The sequence below is a fragment of the Mustela nigripes genome, chromosome 4 (assembly GCF_022355385.1).
Source record: "Mustela nigripes isolate SB6536 chromosome 4, MUSNIG.SB6536, whole genome shotgun sequence".
Classification (NCBI taxonomy): Eukaryota; Metazoa; Chordata; class Mammalia; order Carnivora; family Mustelidae; genus Mustela; species Mustela nigripes.
The window spans coordinates 22,159,658-22,178,104 of record NC_081560.1 but is presented as its reverse complement, the minus strand read 5'-3'; the positions used below and the strand labels follow the sequence as shown (position 1 = coordinate 22,178,104).

Here is an 18,447-nt window from a genome sequence, read left to right as displayed (position 1 = left end):
CCTCCTGCGGGTAGCCAAGAGTCACCACCCATGGCCATCGAGCCCTTGAATGGTGGCAACCGAGGAACCGAATGTTTTTATTTAATTGTCATTAAATTTAAAAACAAGCAGTGAATAATTTTTCTGTAACACAACTTTTGTCCTGTTAGGATGGCATGCCACTTTTAACGTTGAAAATGTAGTATCCAAATTGAGATGTGTTGGATAAAATCCATACTGGACTTCAGAGTTAGGACAGGAATAGAATGCTAAAGATTCATTTTTTAAATAGCAATCATACACTGAAATATTTTGGATCTGTTCAGGGAAAGAAAAACACATTTTACCTTGTTTTAAAAAAACATGGCTACTAGAAAGTTGTATAAATTACTTGTGTAGATGGCATTCTATTTCTGGGTTTGCTCTATGGTGTGGAGCAGGCTAAGTCGGAGTCTTATAGTTTGGCTCCACTGTAGGCCCCAGAAGTTGGTGACATGGTTTTATCAGTGAGCATGGGGATGTGTGTGGACAAAGACTGACCCTCAGGGACCAAGGCCATGGGAATGATCCCTTGACAGAAGTCAGAGAGTCAGGCTCACAGGTCAACCCAGAGGCATCTCTTAGGTGCCCCTAGATGTCAGGATAAGGCTCACACAACACTGGTGCCCACACTCCCCACATGTGTTGGAGATGGGCATAAGGCTTGGCACAGCTGAACTCACAGAAAGAACCCTCACCCACAGCCTGAAGCCTTGGCCAGTGTTGGCTGTGCCACTTGCTACCTCTGCTCCTCTCTTGGTGCCTCACAAGGTAGTTAATGTGAAATGGGGTCAAGTCCAATTTTCCTTCCGGAGGAGCTCCCAGGGCCAGTGGGAGTGAGGATCGTTAAGAGAAAGCCCTCTTCAGCCACTGCTGATGTCATCATTGTCTGAATTCTCTCCAGAGGAAGGCTTTCTGGAAGACTTTCACGTGTGTTTGGAATGATTTGTTACCAGTACCTATTTCTTTTGAAATATTTAGAGCTGCATCTTTTAAAAGCTTCGTTCCACACATTTTAAATGCATATTAGTGGACTGGAGCAGGCCCCTGATTTACTGTTTATACAATGGCTGAAGCTTCTTGTTCTGCTCTTGGCGGGTAGGGGTCACAGGAAGTAAAGCTGAGACCCAAAGGTCAAACCCCACCGCTCAGCGCAGCCCCTCTCCTGGTTAATCATCAATGACAGGACACCCAGGAGGGCCCTTTTCTCTCTTAGGAAGCCCAAGTCTGTCCCTGCCAACCCTGACTGCTGACACCAGATCCTAGGAGCCAAGTCTGAGGCCTAAAGAGTTCGGAAGGACCCAGGTCCACAGACGTGTCCAGCCTTTACAAAAAAAAAAAAAAAAAAAAAATATATATATATATATATATATATATAATATACACACACACACTCCCATACATACATATACATACATACAGGCATACACACATACACTCACACCCCCTCCCCAGAGGTAGAAGGGAAATATCCCTGTATTTTTAACCGAATATTCACTCCCTTGTCAGGGTAACTCTCCTGTTCCAAGACGTTCTGGGTGCACAAACCCTGTAGCATGAGGTGTGGGGCAACGGGGCTGACCCAAGGTGGATTGTCCTGGGTTCATCCGGGGATCTGGGTCTCTGAGAAGCCTCTGGCTTTCTCATAAATGAGGCTGCTCGGTCTATCAGGCAGCTCCAGGGCCTCTGCAGCACCAGGGATCATGGGGAGCCGTAAATACCCTCTTTGCCCTGGTTCCAGGTGGGGAGCAGGAAACACCAGGGTCTAGTGTCACAGGTGCTCATCCCCCGGGATAGAGAGCAGGCTTTAGAGATGGCAAGAGAATTTAAGGTGATAAAAGTTCTGGTATCCTCAAGTCTTTTCCAGGACAATGTAGCTCAGAGCCCTGGAGTCCCTTCCCGGGAAAGGGGTACCCTCCTGCCTCAGGCAGGCAGTGGAAAGCCCTCTGCCACCTGGGAAGCAGCTGGACTGAGGCTGAGGCAAGAGCGACACTGGGTTAGATTTCGGGGATGGGGTGGGGAGTTCGTCCAAGCTCCAACGTGTGCCCTGAGGCTCCTCATGGTTTTTGTTTTTTGTTTTTTTTTTTAAAGATTCATTTATTTGACAGGCAGAGATCACTAGTAGGCAGAGAGGGGGGCAGAGAGAGAGGAAGGGAAGCAGGCTCCCTGCTGAGCAGAGAGCCAGAAGCAGGTCTGGATCCCAGGACCCTGAGATCATGACCTGAGTGGAAGGCAGAGGCTTAACCCACCAAGCCACACAGGCTTTTAAAAGCAGCTGCCTCATGCGAGATCAGTAGGTTAGACTCCTAGGACCCACACATCTCTTAGTTCTTTCAGCTGGAAAACAGATGCTCTTACGTCCCGAAGCTGTTTGAGCCCCAAAAGTCTATCAACACCTGCTCTTGAAACCTCAGTTTCACAGGCTACTGGAATAACCTCTCGGGACACTGTATCCCATGATGCGGTTGCTGTTTCAGAGACTGGAGTTTGGGAGTCACAGAGCCTCAGAGTGAGAACCTACCAGCTGAGGGACCACATTTCAAAGATGAATCCAAGGCCAAGGTCTTGGGCCTTGAGGGGTCTGCACAGAATCTGATGCATGTTTTGCTCTTGAGCACTGAGGGCAGCCCGGAGAGCCGTGGCTTGCCTGCCCCAGGAGAGCCTAAGGTGCTCATTCCCAGCAGAGCGCCACTCCCTAAGTGGCCTTACTCTCCCTCCCCCTGGTAGACACACAGCTGGGCCTACCAGAGAATCCATTAGGAGGAAGTGCGGAATAAAGGAAGGTTGGGAAAGTGAGTAAGGAGAAGAAAACAGTGGAAGAGAGTTTGGGGGAATGAAAGCATGTGACCAAGTTTTCCCTTTGTCCGAAGGGCCTTCTGGCAAAACCCCACACGTCCAGTAGACGGGCAACATCGCCACCTGGTGGCCATCGAGGGCACATGCTTTGGAAAGGAATGGAAGTGCTGAGCTCATCAATCCGCCCTACGGCAAAACCCACCCTCATCCTCCAGGGTGAGGCTGGCATCTGGCGCAGGGGGGCACCTGTTTAGGCAGACTGCCCCCCGCCGCCTGTGAACTCCGGGCCAAGTGAGTATCCTTCGCTCGGCATTAGCCGACAGGGTCTAGATCATCTGGGCTGACATGCAACATGGAAGCTGAACCCGCTGCCCCACAGGAAGGCAGGTGGGGACCTTCAGGCTACAGGACTTCACAGGCCTTCAAGGTGTGGACAAGCCTCCCAGCCAGCCTCGTTTACGTGTTTACGTGTTTACAGTCGGCAGTCACACCTGCCACTCCAGGTGCAGAGACAGGACTCTGGAAGTGGCGCTTCTTAGTTACCACTGTCTCTGGGTGACACTCCCTTCCCACACCCACCCAGTCATCTTCCTCTGTAAGGGCTTCGCGAACACAGAAACAAGCCAGAGTCTGCTGCTGAGAGGAGTCAGATGAACGAGGAGGGTGTTTGTTGTTGCTTTTAAGAAAGGGCTGAGTAATCACCGAGGCTATCATCTTATTGATCAAGGTCCAGCCATTTGCCAAGGTATATACACATTTTATTTAAAAAAGTTTACAGTTTTCATTATACACAACTATTAAGAGGTTATAGTCAGAGGCGGCATTTGTCCTGTTGACAGAAGTGCCCGCTAGATCATCACAATGCGAGGAGGAAGGTAGGAGGGAGGAGGGGGCAAGGAACAAATAAGCGATAAAAAGCTTGGATTTCAATTAAGGGCTGGTAAGTCCCTTTTCTCTCTTCAAGTATCACACAATATGTACCAAATACAATCAGTAAATAATGGCCATTTCTTCCCAAGCCCACAGCCAAGACGAGTATTTGCTGAAGTGAGAGTCCTGGCCCTTCCTCAGGTGTGTGGAGACCCTGCCCGCCCGACCAGGGTGAGCTCCCCCTTTCCCCAGGGGCCTCCACCCCAGTCCTTGATGGAACTGCCAAGGTGTTCAGTGGCCAAAGAAATTACGAACATGGATTCAGAAGTCCAAAGAAAACACAGGTCTTTGTGCCCAATCAGAAATAACTTTAGTCAAGAAGGCCGTGAACCCGGTTAGAAGTTGGTAAAAGAACTCTTGCTACCTCTTGTTAATGGCTTCCACTTTTTCTGATTGAGTCCCTAGAATGTAGAAGGGCCACACGCCGTTTAAAAATCGAACACCAGTTCCCAGAAACTTGGTGTCTAGAAACTTCACCCATGAAGGCTAGCAGAGGATCTGTCTTTCATGATTCTAGCCGCAACAGGAGGCCTAATGAAAAGCAAGTGTCAGGCCAACCCTTATCAGCTTCAGAGAGCATTTTGAGGAGGAAAAAATTCCTTCGAGGGGAGACACTCCTCAGGAGCTTAGCTCAGCCAGTTGGCAATGAGAACAGCTTCTGAAGTAGGACGACGACGTTAGGTACCGGAGAGACACATGGCAACTTCTGAAAACTACTAGTATAAAATGCTGGTTGAAACTGCACAGTCACCTCAAGGAGGGTGACAAGATCAAAGACAAAAGAGCACAATGCCAGCATCTAGCTTGGCTACCACCAAATGCAACCTGCCAGGCCCCGGTCCCGGGGCTGCCCGAGAGCAGTGGGCTGTGGGCTGCGGCTGCAGCCACCTGGCTTGTCGGTTTTGGCGAGAGCTGGAGCTCGGTATTTGGACAGGGGCAAAGGATGGCTTGCGCTGGTCAACCACAAGGTAAAACTTGGAAACTATGGGTATGCTACGAAAGGGAGGGAAACTGCCAGAAGCATCTCTGACCTACCACCACCACCTTTAAAAGCAGTCACATTCAGCCCCACTGAGGGGCTCTGGATGCTTTTCTGAGTGTTATGACGGGAAATCTGGGAAAGTTTCCAGAGCTGTCATACCCCCTCTTCTAGCCTTACTGTATCATCAACCACTGCTGGCCAGAGTCCTCTGATTCCCAGCCAGGCTTTCTTCCAGCTCCCTCTGTACCTAGAAGCATGGTCGTCTTCTCCTGGCTACCTCTCCCAGGTATAGGAAGGGACAAAAAGTTAGCATAAGGAGGATTCTGTTCAACTCATCAAAAGCCAGTTTCTCAGACTAGAGGGAAAGCCCCACATGGAGCCAGAGCATGCATGGGACCAAGGTTAGTGCCCAGAAAGGACAGATCTGCACGGAACCAGCAGGTACAGCGTGATCCGGGTAGCCAAAGCCATTCCAGGAGCTTCCTGCACTAACAGGGAAGCCTCAGTACACCTTCATCAGACAGACTTGGATGGACAGACACACACGCACACATGCTGCAGCCGCACTTGGGATCTGCTTCTTAACCCCTGTGACCTCCCCCGCCATGTCTTCATTCAGAATTTCTGCACCACCAGACTCCCAGTGCCAGAGCGTTCAATCCGCCGCGAGCCAATGTCTTTTTTGAGAAAAAGGTTATTTAGTCGGGGAGCAGAGCTGTGGCTCACATACATTCCCCCAAACTTGGCTCTACGTGTTTTGTTTGTTTTGTCTTGTTTTTGACAAGATTAAAAGCAATTATTATCTGGACATTATTTTTTTGAAAGGTAATTAGAACACTATTGTTTATACAATATTGAAAAAATACAATTTTTATTGTTTGAACTCAAATCACCACCCAGCACTTTTAAAGCCTACCCTAAGTCGCACCTACAATTTAAACGGTTATAGCACAAGCAAACTGCTAATTCAGCAGGTAAGCAGGTTAGACAGTGCCAGCAGAGACCCTCCCTCCCCCAAAGTAAGAGAAGACAACGCGCTAGAGAAGTTAAAGCACACCATTCCATGTTAAATAGTTAACACTACCCCTCCAACAAGCCACAAATGCTAGATAGATAAACTTGGTACGGTTAACTAACCACAGCCCTACGTAACTGCACTTTAAATTTTTTTTTTTTTAAAGAAAACCTTTTGCTTCATGCCCGTAATTAACATAAATTAAGAAAATTCTTTGTCTTTTAGGAAAATAATCATGCTAAAAGCAAGTTGTACTTTATATAGATTTTCAAAGAAAAGTATTGATTGTGCTTTTTGAATAAAAAAAGGGTATCTTCCAACCTCACTGACTCCAATCTTGTGGAACAGATAGCACTTCTAAACTAAAAACACACACCAGAAAGAAAAACTCAATTATCCCAGTGGGACATTAAAAAATGGTCTTTAGAAGGTTTTAGGATTGGCTAATTCTGCTTCTGTCCTATTGGTTGTGGCAAAAAAGGGATACAGACTTGCTGTCTAAGGTTCTCCAAACTCAGCAGGCAACACTCAGATTCGAAAGAAACTCTGCCGGCAACCTGGACATATGGTGAGCTGAGTAAACATTTGATTAGCAGGCATTTTAAACTGTCTGATTTCCTCTTAACACATACAGGAGAGAATATGTTCTTCCTTCAAAACCTGTTCTACTGCATCGTATTTCCGAACGCTTTCCTCTTATTCAGTCACACTCTGAAAAAAAGCAGTTTGTTTTTCCCATGTAGAGTCACTTTGGGTACAAGGACCTTTATTTGTTCCAATTATTACTCATTTTCAATTTAGAATGTGTGTTGGGTCTAAAATACCCATTTCCCACTCCCACAAGCAGATGATGACCAGGCTGCTGCCAAGAGCGGCAGCAGAAGGGAAAACAAAACCAAAACATGGAGGGGAGGAGAGTACTCGGGAGTCACAGCCACCAGACGGGTCTTCGTGCCGAGTCTAATGGTCCACTGAGCGGCTGTCCGAGGAGGAGGCCATCTCTTGGTAGGTGAAGATTATAGGTGAAGATTAAATTTGCAACCTAAGCACAATTCACACACACACACCATTTTAAAAATAAAGGCGGGAGAGATGGGGGGGAGGAAAGGAAAGGGAAAGAAAAAAAAAAGCTCCAACCCAAACAAAAACACCCACAACCACCCTCCAACTTAAAGCTCTCAGTCCAGGGCAGCAGTCTCAAAGTGGCCTAGAGGACAAGGCGGCGACTCTGCAGGTGCTGGATGAGACAAAGCACCTTCCCGGTCACTCTACTCCTCCTGTCCTGTCCCCTCAGAAAGCTATGGATTACAAGCACTACCCCAAGAAAAAGAATCCGGTTCAGAAAACACTTCCGAGAGGTTCTCCAAAGCAAAAACACTTGTGGCCGCAGGGCCTGCTAGTGAGTCGGGCAGGAATCTGCATATAAAAATGTACTTAAAATCCAGAGTCAGAAATTGTTTTACGTTTCAATACTCCAATTAGCTCCCTGTTCTCTACTGTTACTCCACAGAAACGGGGCCACCTGGGAGTCCCAGGAAGGAGCGGCTCCTCGTGCTCCCACAGCAGGCCTGGTCCTCCCCCAGTTCCTCCCGTCCATTTTGAAAAAGCACTATTCTATCTTCACGTCCAAGGGCTGGATGGTTTGGTTTGTTTCTTTGGAACCATCAATAAAAGAAGCAACTTTTTTCCTGTTATTCTTACTCTCGTCTATCTATCGGAGCGGCTGTTTCTTTTGACAGTTGAGCAGCACACAGGCTGACTTGGCCGAGTGGACTTGTGAACGCATGCATTCAGACCGCATATTGCTACCAAAATGGAATGTGGGAATATGCTATGCACCTCAGATTGAGAAATGACCAAGAAATCAAGATCTAAAGGGTGATATATAATATATATATATCAATGCTATTATTCATAAAAACCTTGTTTAGTAATAAAAAAAATTGCTTTGTTTAAATATGAATATTATAGTCTGCTTCTCATGGTTAGGAAGTAATAGTCTTTCTGAAAAGCAGGTGCTTTTTCTACTACAACTCCATATCCTGGGCCTCATCTTCCGAAAAGTCAGACATAGAACTCTCCGACGAGCTGTCACCGGTGCCCTCCTCCTGCTCTTTCAGTGCCTCCTCTGTTGCGTATTTCTGGATGTACTCTGCACAGGGGGTGGGGAGGAAGAAAACACAGGGGCGGTGAGCAGGCAGGTCTGTGGTTGGGTGACCCCCAAAGCTGGCGCGGGGCCAGGGAAGTTCAGGCCTTCCTTACCTGCTAGGCTCTGGTCACTACAGCTAAGGGGAAACCCCACGGAGTATGTCTTTGGCGTTCGTGCATTCTGCCCCCTTCGTAAGAGAGGCGAAGCAAAGCATCTGACGTGCAGGGAAGAGACACAGACTGCACCTCTAGCCCCAAATTCCCCAGCACCATCCCCTCCCAGGTGCCTGTGTCCGAGGCAGCCCACCGCCCCAGGCCTCGGCTGTGAAGCAGGGGAGAGCCGGCAGATGTCTAGGACGGTGTCTGGTGTGAACTGGCCTCCAGTGAGGCTGCCAGGCCGCCCTCGCTCTTGCCTTGTTGGCTTATCCGTATGGCCGAGCTCCTTCAAACCTGCACGACTGGGGACATTAGGACTGACTTTCTCCTTATCTCTGTGTTAAAAAAACTATTCACCTCCCAGGCAGAGCAGGACTGGTTATGATTCCACAGTAATTTATAAGGAAATCCCCCATCATTTTCAGACTTGCACTTACATAATTACAGTCAGCCCAAATCCATTATTTTAGGAACAGATTTTAGTCTAAACAGATCCTGCCTGTCAGGTTTCTGAAGCAGCTGGTGAAAACGGTCTCTCCATCCGCTCAGGAACGAGCTGCTATCTGGAGACACAGCGAGCCTGAGTGACTCCATCATCTACTACTCACCTGAATATGAGGCTGAAACAAAGTTTTAAGAACTGCTGAACAAACAACTTGTTCCTAAAAACTCTAAGCGCACGCTGATTTTCAGTAAATGGCCTACACACAGTATGAAGAGACAAGACGGGACCTACTGAGAGAGTCAGCAGGAGAGACACACGCCCTCATTCCTTACGCCATGTTTCTCTCCTACGGAGTCACAGGCACCGAGCACAAGAGTGAGAGAAGGAAAATGGCCAAAGGAGCTGGCCAAGTTTGAATAACGGAACACAGGGGCCTAGCTAAGAGTATTTCTGATATATTTAAAGCCAGATGCAGGGCTCGATCCCAGAACCCTAAGATCATGACCCGAGCTGAAGGCATATCCTCAAATGACTGAGTCACCCAAGGGCCCCTAAAAGGTTTTTTTTTTTTTTTAAAAAAAGGAAAGAATATGTGACAGAGACTACATGTGGTCACATCTGGTCCTTTACAGAAAAAGTTTGCAGTCTTTGGACTTAAAACCCTACAAATTCATTACATGAAGTTTTAGGCAGAGATGAGACTTCAAAAGCTCCTGCTTAGGTAAGAACGCACCTGAATTTACCTCTTAGAAATGTTTATCATAGTCTCAGAAAGGTTATTTTTACCCTCTAATCGGTCAGCTACTTCGCTGCATTTGTAGAAGAAGTTGCTGCACTTTGACATTTCTCACTGACATTGTAAGGTGATATTATTAGTCTTCTTGAGTATATTCGAGGAAATAAGTATGTTTTAAGTGTTTAGCATACTAGGACACGGCCTTTCAGGAGACAGAAAAATGAAGAGCAAGGTCATTCACGAGCAGGAGGCGCAGATGCAGATGAAAGAAGTCAGCTGCCGGGTGCGATCGGGGGAACATGAAGGCAGGGCCTCTGGCCTCTCAGAGCTAGGAAGGCCGGCACAGCGGCACTGACCCGTGAAGGAATTCTCAGCTGTAGCACAGGACATGCCATTCCAGGTGAAAGGCACAGCCTCACCAAAAGCAGAGGGGAGGGGGAGCCTGGGTGGCTCAGTGGGTTAAGCATCTGCCTTCAGTTCAGGTCAGGATCCCAGGGTCCAGGGATGGGAGCCCTGCGTCCAGCTCCTTGCTCAGAGGGGAGCCTACTTCTCCCTCTCCCTCTGCCTGCTGCTTCCCCTGCTTATGTGCTCTCAAAAAATCTTAAAAACAAAATTAAAAAAAGCACAAGAGAGGAGGACATGGCCAGGATGTCAAACACAAGACCAAGAACTACATTTGTATCTGAAGCAAATAAGGCAAAATGTACAGCAGGTCCTACTGTAGTTGGATGGTGAGTATATGGTTAAGTTATCCTCTGGGTTTTTTTTTTTAGGTTGACACTTCTCCTATGGAAGGGAATACAGCTGAGTATCTGAAACTCATCCAGTGTGATGGTCACATATTGCTTCATTTAGGAGTGAAGGTGAAGATGGAGATCACACCCAGTGAGAGCGAGCCGAGCCGGGAATGGCAGGCTAAGATGCGGAAGCGTGAGTTCTTCAGACAGTTCCCTGGTGCTCCTCCTATAGGCAGCTCCTATCTACATGATAAAAAACGTCAACTAAATGTGAATGCTGACAAAATCCATGCATGGTAAAAGTTACACACGCTGACCTGTGAGGCTAGACAGAGAACTGTCTCCTGGTAGCAGCCTGGGAGAGAGGTCCCATCTAGACATGTTTTTGGAAATCACCTACCTGGAGGGAATCACCTCAAGCAGTGAGGGGCGAATCAGCTCCCCAGGTGGTGAGGGGGGTGAGGGAGGGCTGAATGACCTGAGAGGCTTAAAGACAATGACCATGTCTGGGAATGGAGTGAGAAAGGTTTTCCGGAAGGGAAAGGGCAGAACACAAAAGCTGCAGAGAAGTCAGAGGAACAGGTCTTGAGCAGACTGCACATGATTAGGGAGGCATGGGAGTCATAGATTATCAGAAGAGGAGGGAAAACGAACTGGCAGGGGTTTAGGGCAAGGAAGTGAGAAGTTTGAAAATGACAGGAAATCAAGAGCAGGACTCCTAAAGAGGTCCACAGGAGCAGACAAAAGCTTCTGAGCGGGGGATGCCTCCAACAGGCTGGGTGCAGAGGAGAACCCGTGGCGGGAGGCAGGGGAGAACTGGGAGGACAAGCCCCCTGGCTGTGGACGGGGGCGGGGGGGGGGGGCACGTTTAAGCCGTCAGGATGGTTCTTACAGTCCTGATTTTCATTACTCAGGAAGACAAAAATGATAGCCAACACTGACATTTCAGAAAGCAAAAATTCCCTAAGCTAGAGCCTGCCATTCTAAAATAAAAATGTAGATTGGATTCCTTCTGTAGCTGGTACTATAGCAGATATGTACTAAAACAGGAATAGTGCTACACTGCTGAGGCATAATGAATGTAAGAACTATAGAAATATCTCCACAGCGAGATGTCTGTGGGCTGCAAACACTGCTAAGGGATTCCTGTGTCCCAAGCTTAATACAGTCTCATAACAGAATTTCATCTGGTAGAAACGGACTGCTTTCTTTCCTCTTGAAATACATGTTTGGCTATAAAGATATTCTGCTACATAAATTAGGTATTAATTTCCAAGGACACCTGAAACCCAAGTAAATTAACTGGAGTAGATTTATTTATCTCAACAGAAGTACCGAACAGTACCCTACAGGAATCAGAGAAGAGCGAGAAAACCAAAGGGAAGCCTCAGATGCGCCTATCTCATGCCTGCACAGTTAAGAGTGAAGACATATATATTCCAGGCTCTTATAAATTATTTCTACTGCCACCTCTTGCAAACGGACCTCAGAGGGCCACACAACCAGCAGAAGCTGACAATCTTCAGGCAAGTCATGCTAACAATTAGGTAACAATGACCGCCATCTGGTAAGGAGAACAGGCCTACTTTCATGGACTTTGAATTCCTTTCCTTTCCTTTCTGGTGGAACTTGAAACCACTTTTGGAACTTGGAACCACTTTTCACTATGAAGGTTCTCAAGCACACGGAGAGGTAAAAATGAATACCAGTAAACTGGTGTGAAGTTCCAGATGTTCTTTCAAAACCACAGTTCATTTTAATGAACTTCATGTCCCATTAGCAGGTAACTTTCAGAGTGAGAAAGGAGTTTTCCAGATCGTAAAGGATGAGCAAATGAACGCTCCTACCACGAGCACGTTTCTACCTAGCACAGCACATTTCAAGTTTTACTAGAAAACGGGGCCCTAGGGCCAGCTCTCTGTAGCAGACAAGAAATGTGCCCAGATGTAAACTTTCCAAAGTGAAAGTCAGTCAGTATGGGGCCAGGAAAACAGCTGGATATTCTTAATTCAACAGGTAAAATGATACAATAAAAAAGAAGTATAAGGATAAATGTGGCATTTCCCAACTTCTAAAGTTAACAGCTTTCCTGACGGGCCAGGATGATACGGTCTGTAAACAGATGGGAGATTATGTCTTTCTTTTATTACTTCATTCTTGAGTCCCAATTTTCTAATTCTACAAGGCAAGAGGAAGCAAATGAAGGCCGCGGTTCTTCTGGACAGGGGTCCGTGGGGATTTCCACCACACCCGCCAAGGGCCCTCCCCCACTTTCTCATCTTTCCTTTTGCTCTTTCTCACTCCCTCTCGTCTTCCCTGCTGGGACCTTCAGCCTTCCCAAGGTGTGGATGACCCCTTGGAACTACAGGGGCTAGTGAGTTCTGCTCCAGCCCAGAGACAGCGGTCTCTTTTAAGGCCTGAGAAAAATTATTAACTAAGAAAGGCATTTAATGATCTTAAAAGGCATTTAAAGCCCAATACATGTTAAGTTTTTCTGTCCTAGGTTAAACTATTTGCTCTCTTACCTTTAATTTTCTGCTTGTATTCTTCTGGTCGGTGGAGGTACATTGCTGCAGCATCACCGTTGAGAGGATCTATGGGGTTGGGATAGGCCAACAACTGGGGCAGGAAGGACTCAAATATATTGGTAAGATCTGAAAAAACAAACAGAAATATGTCATGCATGGAATAAAATTCACTTGAGTTCAGTAGTCAACACTGCTTATCTTCCAAAATAATCAGCCACGTGGACGTTTTCCATAACAGTGTGCTCTGTTACATGTGAGCTCTAGCACACAGGCTTTTCAGTACCAATTTTAAAACTTAAAATTTAATTTTGCTTTGAAGAATCAGATGAAGGTGTCTGATATTCACTTCCAAAGGCAACTGTCCCAATTCTAATTCACTCCATGTTCTAAACCAAGAATTCAGAAATATTACAGACATTAATTAAAACGCATACCCCCAAACTCTACAGCACTGTACAGTTTTACAAAACGAGTAGTTATCTCTTAATATCACCTTTTTCTACAGCTTTGAAAATTCCCACTCTGGAAAGTATTCAAGCGCCAGATCTCAAAAGAAGTTTTATAGGCCTTGATGTTTAATTCAATTCTCATCCCCTTTAATGGAGGTAAACAGAACCAGTTTTTTGATTCTTCCGGCTAATGAAGGTAGGAACCTACAGAGGCCACTTAAAATCATAGATAATCATGAGACAGAGAAATACCAATTTACTGAATTTATTAATAATCATTTTAATACACACATATTAGCTCCCTTCTTGCCAGATGCAGCACAAGGTGCTGGGTATACAGCGGTAACATTTCACACATGGCAAAGGCAACAAGAACTTTGCAGCCACATAGTGCTTTATATAGGAAATGGGCCTTGCAAACCTGTAAAATAAACTACACATTCTCATCACTTCAGAGATGGGGTAACATCCGTTCCGTTTGGCCCTCAGTAGTCAACTGGGGAATCTTAGTGCCTCCAGCTCTCTGCCCTCCTTCAGTTACTCTATCATGTTTTATGTGGAAAAATTTGTTTCTGGGGAGAATGCTAAAGCACAGCAGCGTAAGAACCACTCCTAACATTTATTCTGCTCTTTTACTGTATTTTTTCCCCTTTACAGGAGCACTCTGATGCAGTCTTCTAAGTGAATGTCTGCTCACGTCACATCACCGTGGTTCTCAGGGAGGCATGGTTTTGCTCCCTGGCAGACACCCTGCGATGTCTGGAGAGATTTTTGGTTGTCACACCTGGAGGGCGGAGGGGGAACGGGTGGTGCTAGCAGCCCTCCCACAGAGAAGCAGGGACGCGGCTGAACACCCCGTAATGCACAGGACAGCCCTTTACAACAGATAATTATCTGGGCCAAAATTCAACAGTGCTGAGGTTAAGAAATCCTGGTCTAGGTAAAAGGGGTTGATAAACTTTTTCACAGAGGGCCAGAATAAATACTTTAGACCTTGTGGGCCACGTTTGGACTCTCTTTTAACAACTCAACACCTAGCTTTGCCACCATAGTACAACAGCACTCACAGATAATGGGAAAACAAAACCAGTGGGACTGTGTTCCAATCAAACTTTATATACAAAACCAGGCAAACGTGTGCCACCCTCTGCTTTAGAAAACCCCATGAGTAACAGCTCTTCCTCGTCAGTGTAAGGCTTCCCTAACGGTCAGGGTGTGCAGCTGGAGAATAAGTTGGAGCTGCACCGTTTAATGGAACTTTTCCGCATGATGAGAATGTTCTGCATCGGCACCGACCAATATGGCAGCTGCTGGCCATATGTGGCTATGGACATGCTCTGGCTGGTGTGACTGTGTGACTAAAATTTTCATTTTACTTAATTCTAACTTACATTTAAGTTAGTACACATGGCTAATAGATCCCATATTGGACAGCACAGGTCTAGACAGTAATGTCACCTGTTGCCATGCACCAGGTGCAGACATAGAGGTTTACCCTAGGCATCAAGTAACAAGAGACTTGGTATTATTATTACATGGACTGGAGCTATTTCACCTTCCTAAGGCTAACTTCCCAAAGAACCATGTCATAGTAAGATTCCCTCGTGCCAGGAAATAAATGGAGAGATTCCTAATCAAAAAAGTAAAACAAAAATAATCCTCCAAGATAACCCCATCACCTGTAGTAAGATTTTCACTGACATTATACTTAAAAATTTTTTTAAAAAAGGAAGCAACATATTCAACAAACCAGGAATTATTCATGGCATAAAACCAATGAAAACTACTCAAAAGGCTAAAGAGTCGGAAAAAAACATGCTCTGATGTTGGGGGATGAAGTCCATAAAATGGTATGTTCTCTAGACTTGTAACTATGTACAATACATGTGCATAAGGATATTTAAAAAGTTATCTCAAGGCAATATGCTTGCGACTTCTCCTTTTCACACATCAAGTGACACTTTGCTTTTTTTTAACCCTTTAAAAATAGCATTTTCCTATGAATATGTCCTTTCTACTTTTGCATATATTTGAAATATTTCAGTAAAACCGAAGTCTAAAAAAAAAATCAAGGTAAATACATTCAGAAGGAAAAAAACAAGGGTGTGGAAGTTTTACAAACTCGATTATGATCTGGGAGCAGGGAAGAGTTAACAAGACTGACACCAGCACTAACGTGTTACTAACAGGAACGGGAGCAGCAACAGCCTGAATTTACAAAGCCCTCACTCCAAGCCAGACCTCCTTGAGTACTTTACGTGCACACTCAGTTTCACTACAGCCAATGACCTCGGTACCATTACTATCTCCATTTTGCATATGGTGGAAACTGAGGCACAGAGAGGTTAGGTAACTGCGTTTCAATCCTGGGCTTATCCCCCATGCTGCCTCTGTGAATAGATGAAATGAGCAGTGTCGAAACTTTCATGAAGGCACAAGCTACCCGCATCTTGGCATTAAAACTGCATATCTGGGGCGCCTGGGTGGCTCAGTGGGTTAAAGCCTCTGCCTTCAGCTCAGGTCACGATCCCAGGGTTCTGAGATCGAGCCCTACATCGGGCTCTCTGCTCGGCCGGGAGCCTGCTTCCCTTCCTCTTTCTCTGCGTGCCTCTCTGCCTACTTGTGATCTCTATCAAATAAATTTTTTAAAAAGTCTAAAAAAATTAAAAAGAAAATTAAAACTGCATATCCTCACAGATGGCCACCCCAACCCCCACCCCATGCAGTCTTCCCTCCTCTCAAGTTCAAGGCCCACAGAATGATCTCTAAGCAGAGAATGTTAAGGGATTTCTGTGGCTCTGTCTGATACTTTGCTTACTTTCAAGGAGCTCAAGGAGCTAAACCACAGAAAGTAGCCCACGGCCTCACAGACACCCACACATGGTGACCTGGGCATTCTCCTGTCATATCAGGGGCTACTCAGAAACATTAGCTGATGAATATTCCTATCAAACAACAAAAACCTTTAAAATACACATACACACACACACACAGTAGGTTTTTTCTCTTTAAGTAATGTTCAGAAGTGCTTGAGGACTTGAGAAATACAGCAGATAACATGCTTTATAACTAAGTGTTTTCTGTGTTCCAAGAAGGGACTTTTGTACCTTTTCCCCACTACTTTTAAGTTTTTTAAGCTACCAGAAGTGACCCTGCCTAGGTATTTGTTCCCCAAAGTAAAGAACTCTCAATTATTAGTTCTACCTTCCTATGTTTGTCTTCCTGCATTAACACACTTCTGATCCATTTTACAGATGTGCTGAGTCATGCCTCTAAAACAGAGGAGCAGAAAATGTACACAGCCAGGTTGTGGGTGAAGAGGACAGCATTTGAAGACAAGGGTGTTGTGGCTATGGCCATTTTGTTTTTTATTTTTAGATTTTATTTATTTATTTGAAAGAGACAGAATGGGAGTGGTCGGCAAAGGGAGAGGCAGACTCCATGCTGAACAGGGAGCCCAACATGGGGCTCGATCCCAGGACCCTGAGAACATGACCTGAGCCAAAGGCAGACCCTTAACTAAGCCAGCGAGGCAGGTGCCCTGACATGGCCATTTTAAAAACAGGTAACACTTGGGACGCCTGGGTGGCTCAGTTGGTTAAGCAGCTGCCTTCGGCTCAGGGCATGATCCCAGCGTCCTGGGACATCGGGCTCCTTGCTCAGCAGGGAGCCTGCTTCTCCCTCTACCTCTGCCTGTCATTCTGTCTGCCTGTGCTCGCTCTCTCTCCCTCTCTCTGACAAATAAATTAAAAAAAAAACCTTAATAAAAATAAAATAAAATAAAAACAGGTAACACAGCCCTGGGAGTGGCTAACAGAGTGCTTACTAGTGAGAGGGTCCTCTCCAAGGAAACATCTCTCCAAAGTTACAGATAAAAATCTTCTTTCAAGATAAGTGTTGACAGAAGAAATCTAAACTGGGGTGCCTGGGTGGCTCACTCAGTTAAGCATCTGCTTTTGGCTTAGGTCATGATCTTGGGATCCTGGGATCGAGTCCCAAGTTAGGCTCCCCAGCCTCAGTGGGGAGTCTGCTTCTCCCTCTCACTGTGCTCCTTCCCCTGCTTGTGCTCTCTCTAATAAATAAATAAAAATGTTAAAAACAAGAAGGAGAAGAAGAAACCTAAACTGTAAACTGAAAGTGAAATGAAGATACTTACCTTTGGAAAAATCCATTATAAAATGAGAGGGTTTCCCCCCTAGAATTATTAATAATGGTAATAAAATATCAGCATCTCTCACTTTAAAAGTCTTTTTAAAAAATATCAATTGTCCATTTTTTGAAAGGGAGAGAAACCAGACACACAGAACACCCCAATCTCAAGATTACAGTCAGCTGGTGCCATTACTGGCTGCCTTAATTTTTAAAGGAAGTCCAAAGATCCCTGAGAAGTATGCTTTATGACAAGCAAACAGCTCTTACTTTTGCTTTGGACTAAATCAGCACTTACAAAAATGCAGTCCATTAAGACGCGATTCTTCAGCCTGATCTTACAGTATTAATATTAACAATATTACAACACTCATTCCTCAGTTTAGGCACTTAAACTAATAATTTATATTCATATTTAATTTTTAAAAACACCAAATCATACTGATCTCTTATCAAAAGCAGCACCATTTACCCCCTTCAGCCCAGAGCAGTGGTTCCTAGTTAGTCTAGATCCTCGATGTTTGTCCATCAAAATTACCTGTGGAGTTTTGCCAAACGCTGCACACTGAGGCCTCATTACCTACACCATGGCCTCTGGCTCAGGACAGACTTGCATACGTGTGTGCGCAGCTGCACAGCCAGGAAATGCTACCTACCCTGCACGCCCCTACCCGGAACAAACGGGAAGACAGCTACTGGCCTGCGGGTTCTCTGAAAAGGTTCAGGGCTCTGAACGAAGCTGCTCAGGCAGCTGTAGGGGCGCCACGCCCTGAGCCTTTCAGCTCCTTCCTGCACTCTGCTGTCACCCTCACTTCCTCCACGTGGAGGTACTCGAAATGGAAGGTAGAAGAAAGTGGATTCATTTTCAAGGGGTTTTAACAGGCTGCTCTGGAGTGTAAGAGGCAGCGAGAGAGATCATCTAACACACTGCAGACTTCGGGCAGAGCAAATTCCATTAGACTGAACTGTTTCCAGCAAAAGTGGTAAACAACAGATGGGAAACCTAGAAGACTGCAAGTCTAATCTCAGGCCTTCCACTGACTTGCTCTTTGACCTTGGGCAGGTCTCTTCCTCTCTGCATCTCAATTTCTTCATCTGCAAAAAAGAGAAGTATAATACTGCAGTTCCTTACATGGGAGAATTAACACATTACTAAAAAGGACTGTAAAGTAGGCTTCATATGTCATCAAAGGACTAGGCTCAAATATTTAAAAAAAAAAATCCATTTTTTTTTTTTTTAAAGATTTTATTTATTTATTTGACAGAGAGAAATCACAAGTAGATGGAGAGGCAGGCAGAGAGAGAGAGAGAAGCAGGCTCCCTGCTGAGCAGAGAGCCCGATGCGGGACTCGATCCCA

The 18,447-nt window shown here is 45.7% G+C and overlaps 1 protein-coding gene across 2 annotated transcripts in view; it reads right to left on the bottom strand.

Annotated features, from left to right (window-relative positions):
• Positions 1-3,550: 3,550 nt before the first annotated feature.
• UBE2H (ubiquitin conjugating enzyme E2 H) overlaps positions 3,551-18,447 on the bottom strand; it is a 102,969-nt gene continuing 88,072 nt past the window's right edge. For both annotated transcript variants that reach the window (XM_059396409.1, XM_059396410.1), the window contains 2 exons: positions 12,489-12,617; positions 3,551-7,893 (listed from right to left, as the gene is read on the bottom strand). In XM_059396409.1, the coding sequence (XP_059252392.1) occupies positions 7,769-7,893; positions 12,489-12,617 (254 nt within the window). In that variant the 3' untranslated portion in view covers positions 3,551-7,768. The remainder of the gene's footprint in view (positions 7,894-12,488; positions 12,618-18,447) is intronic.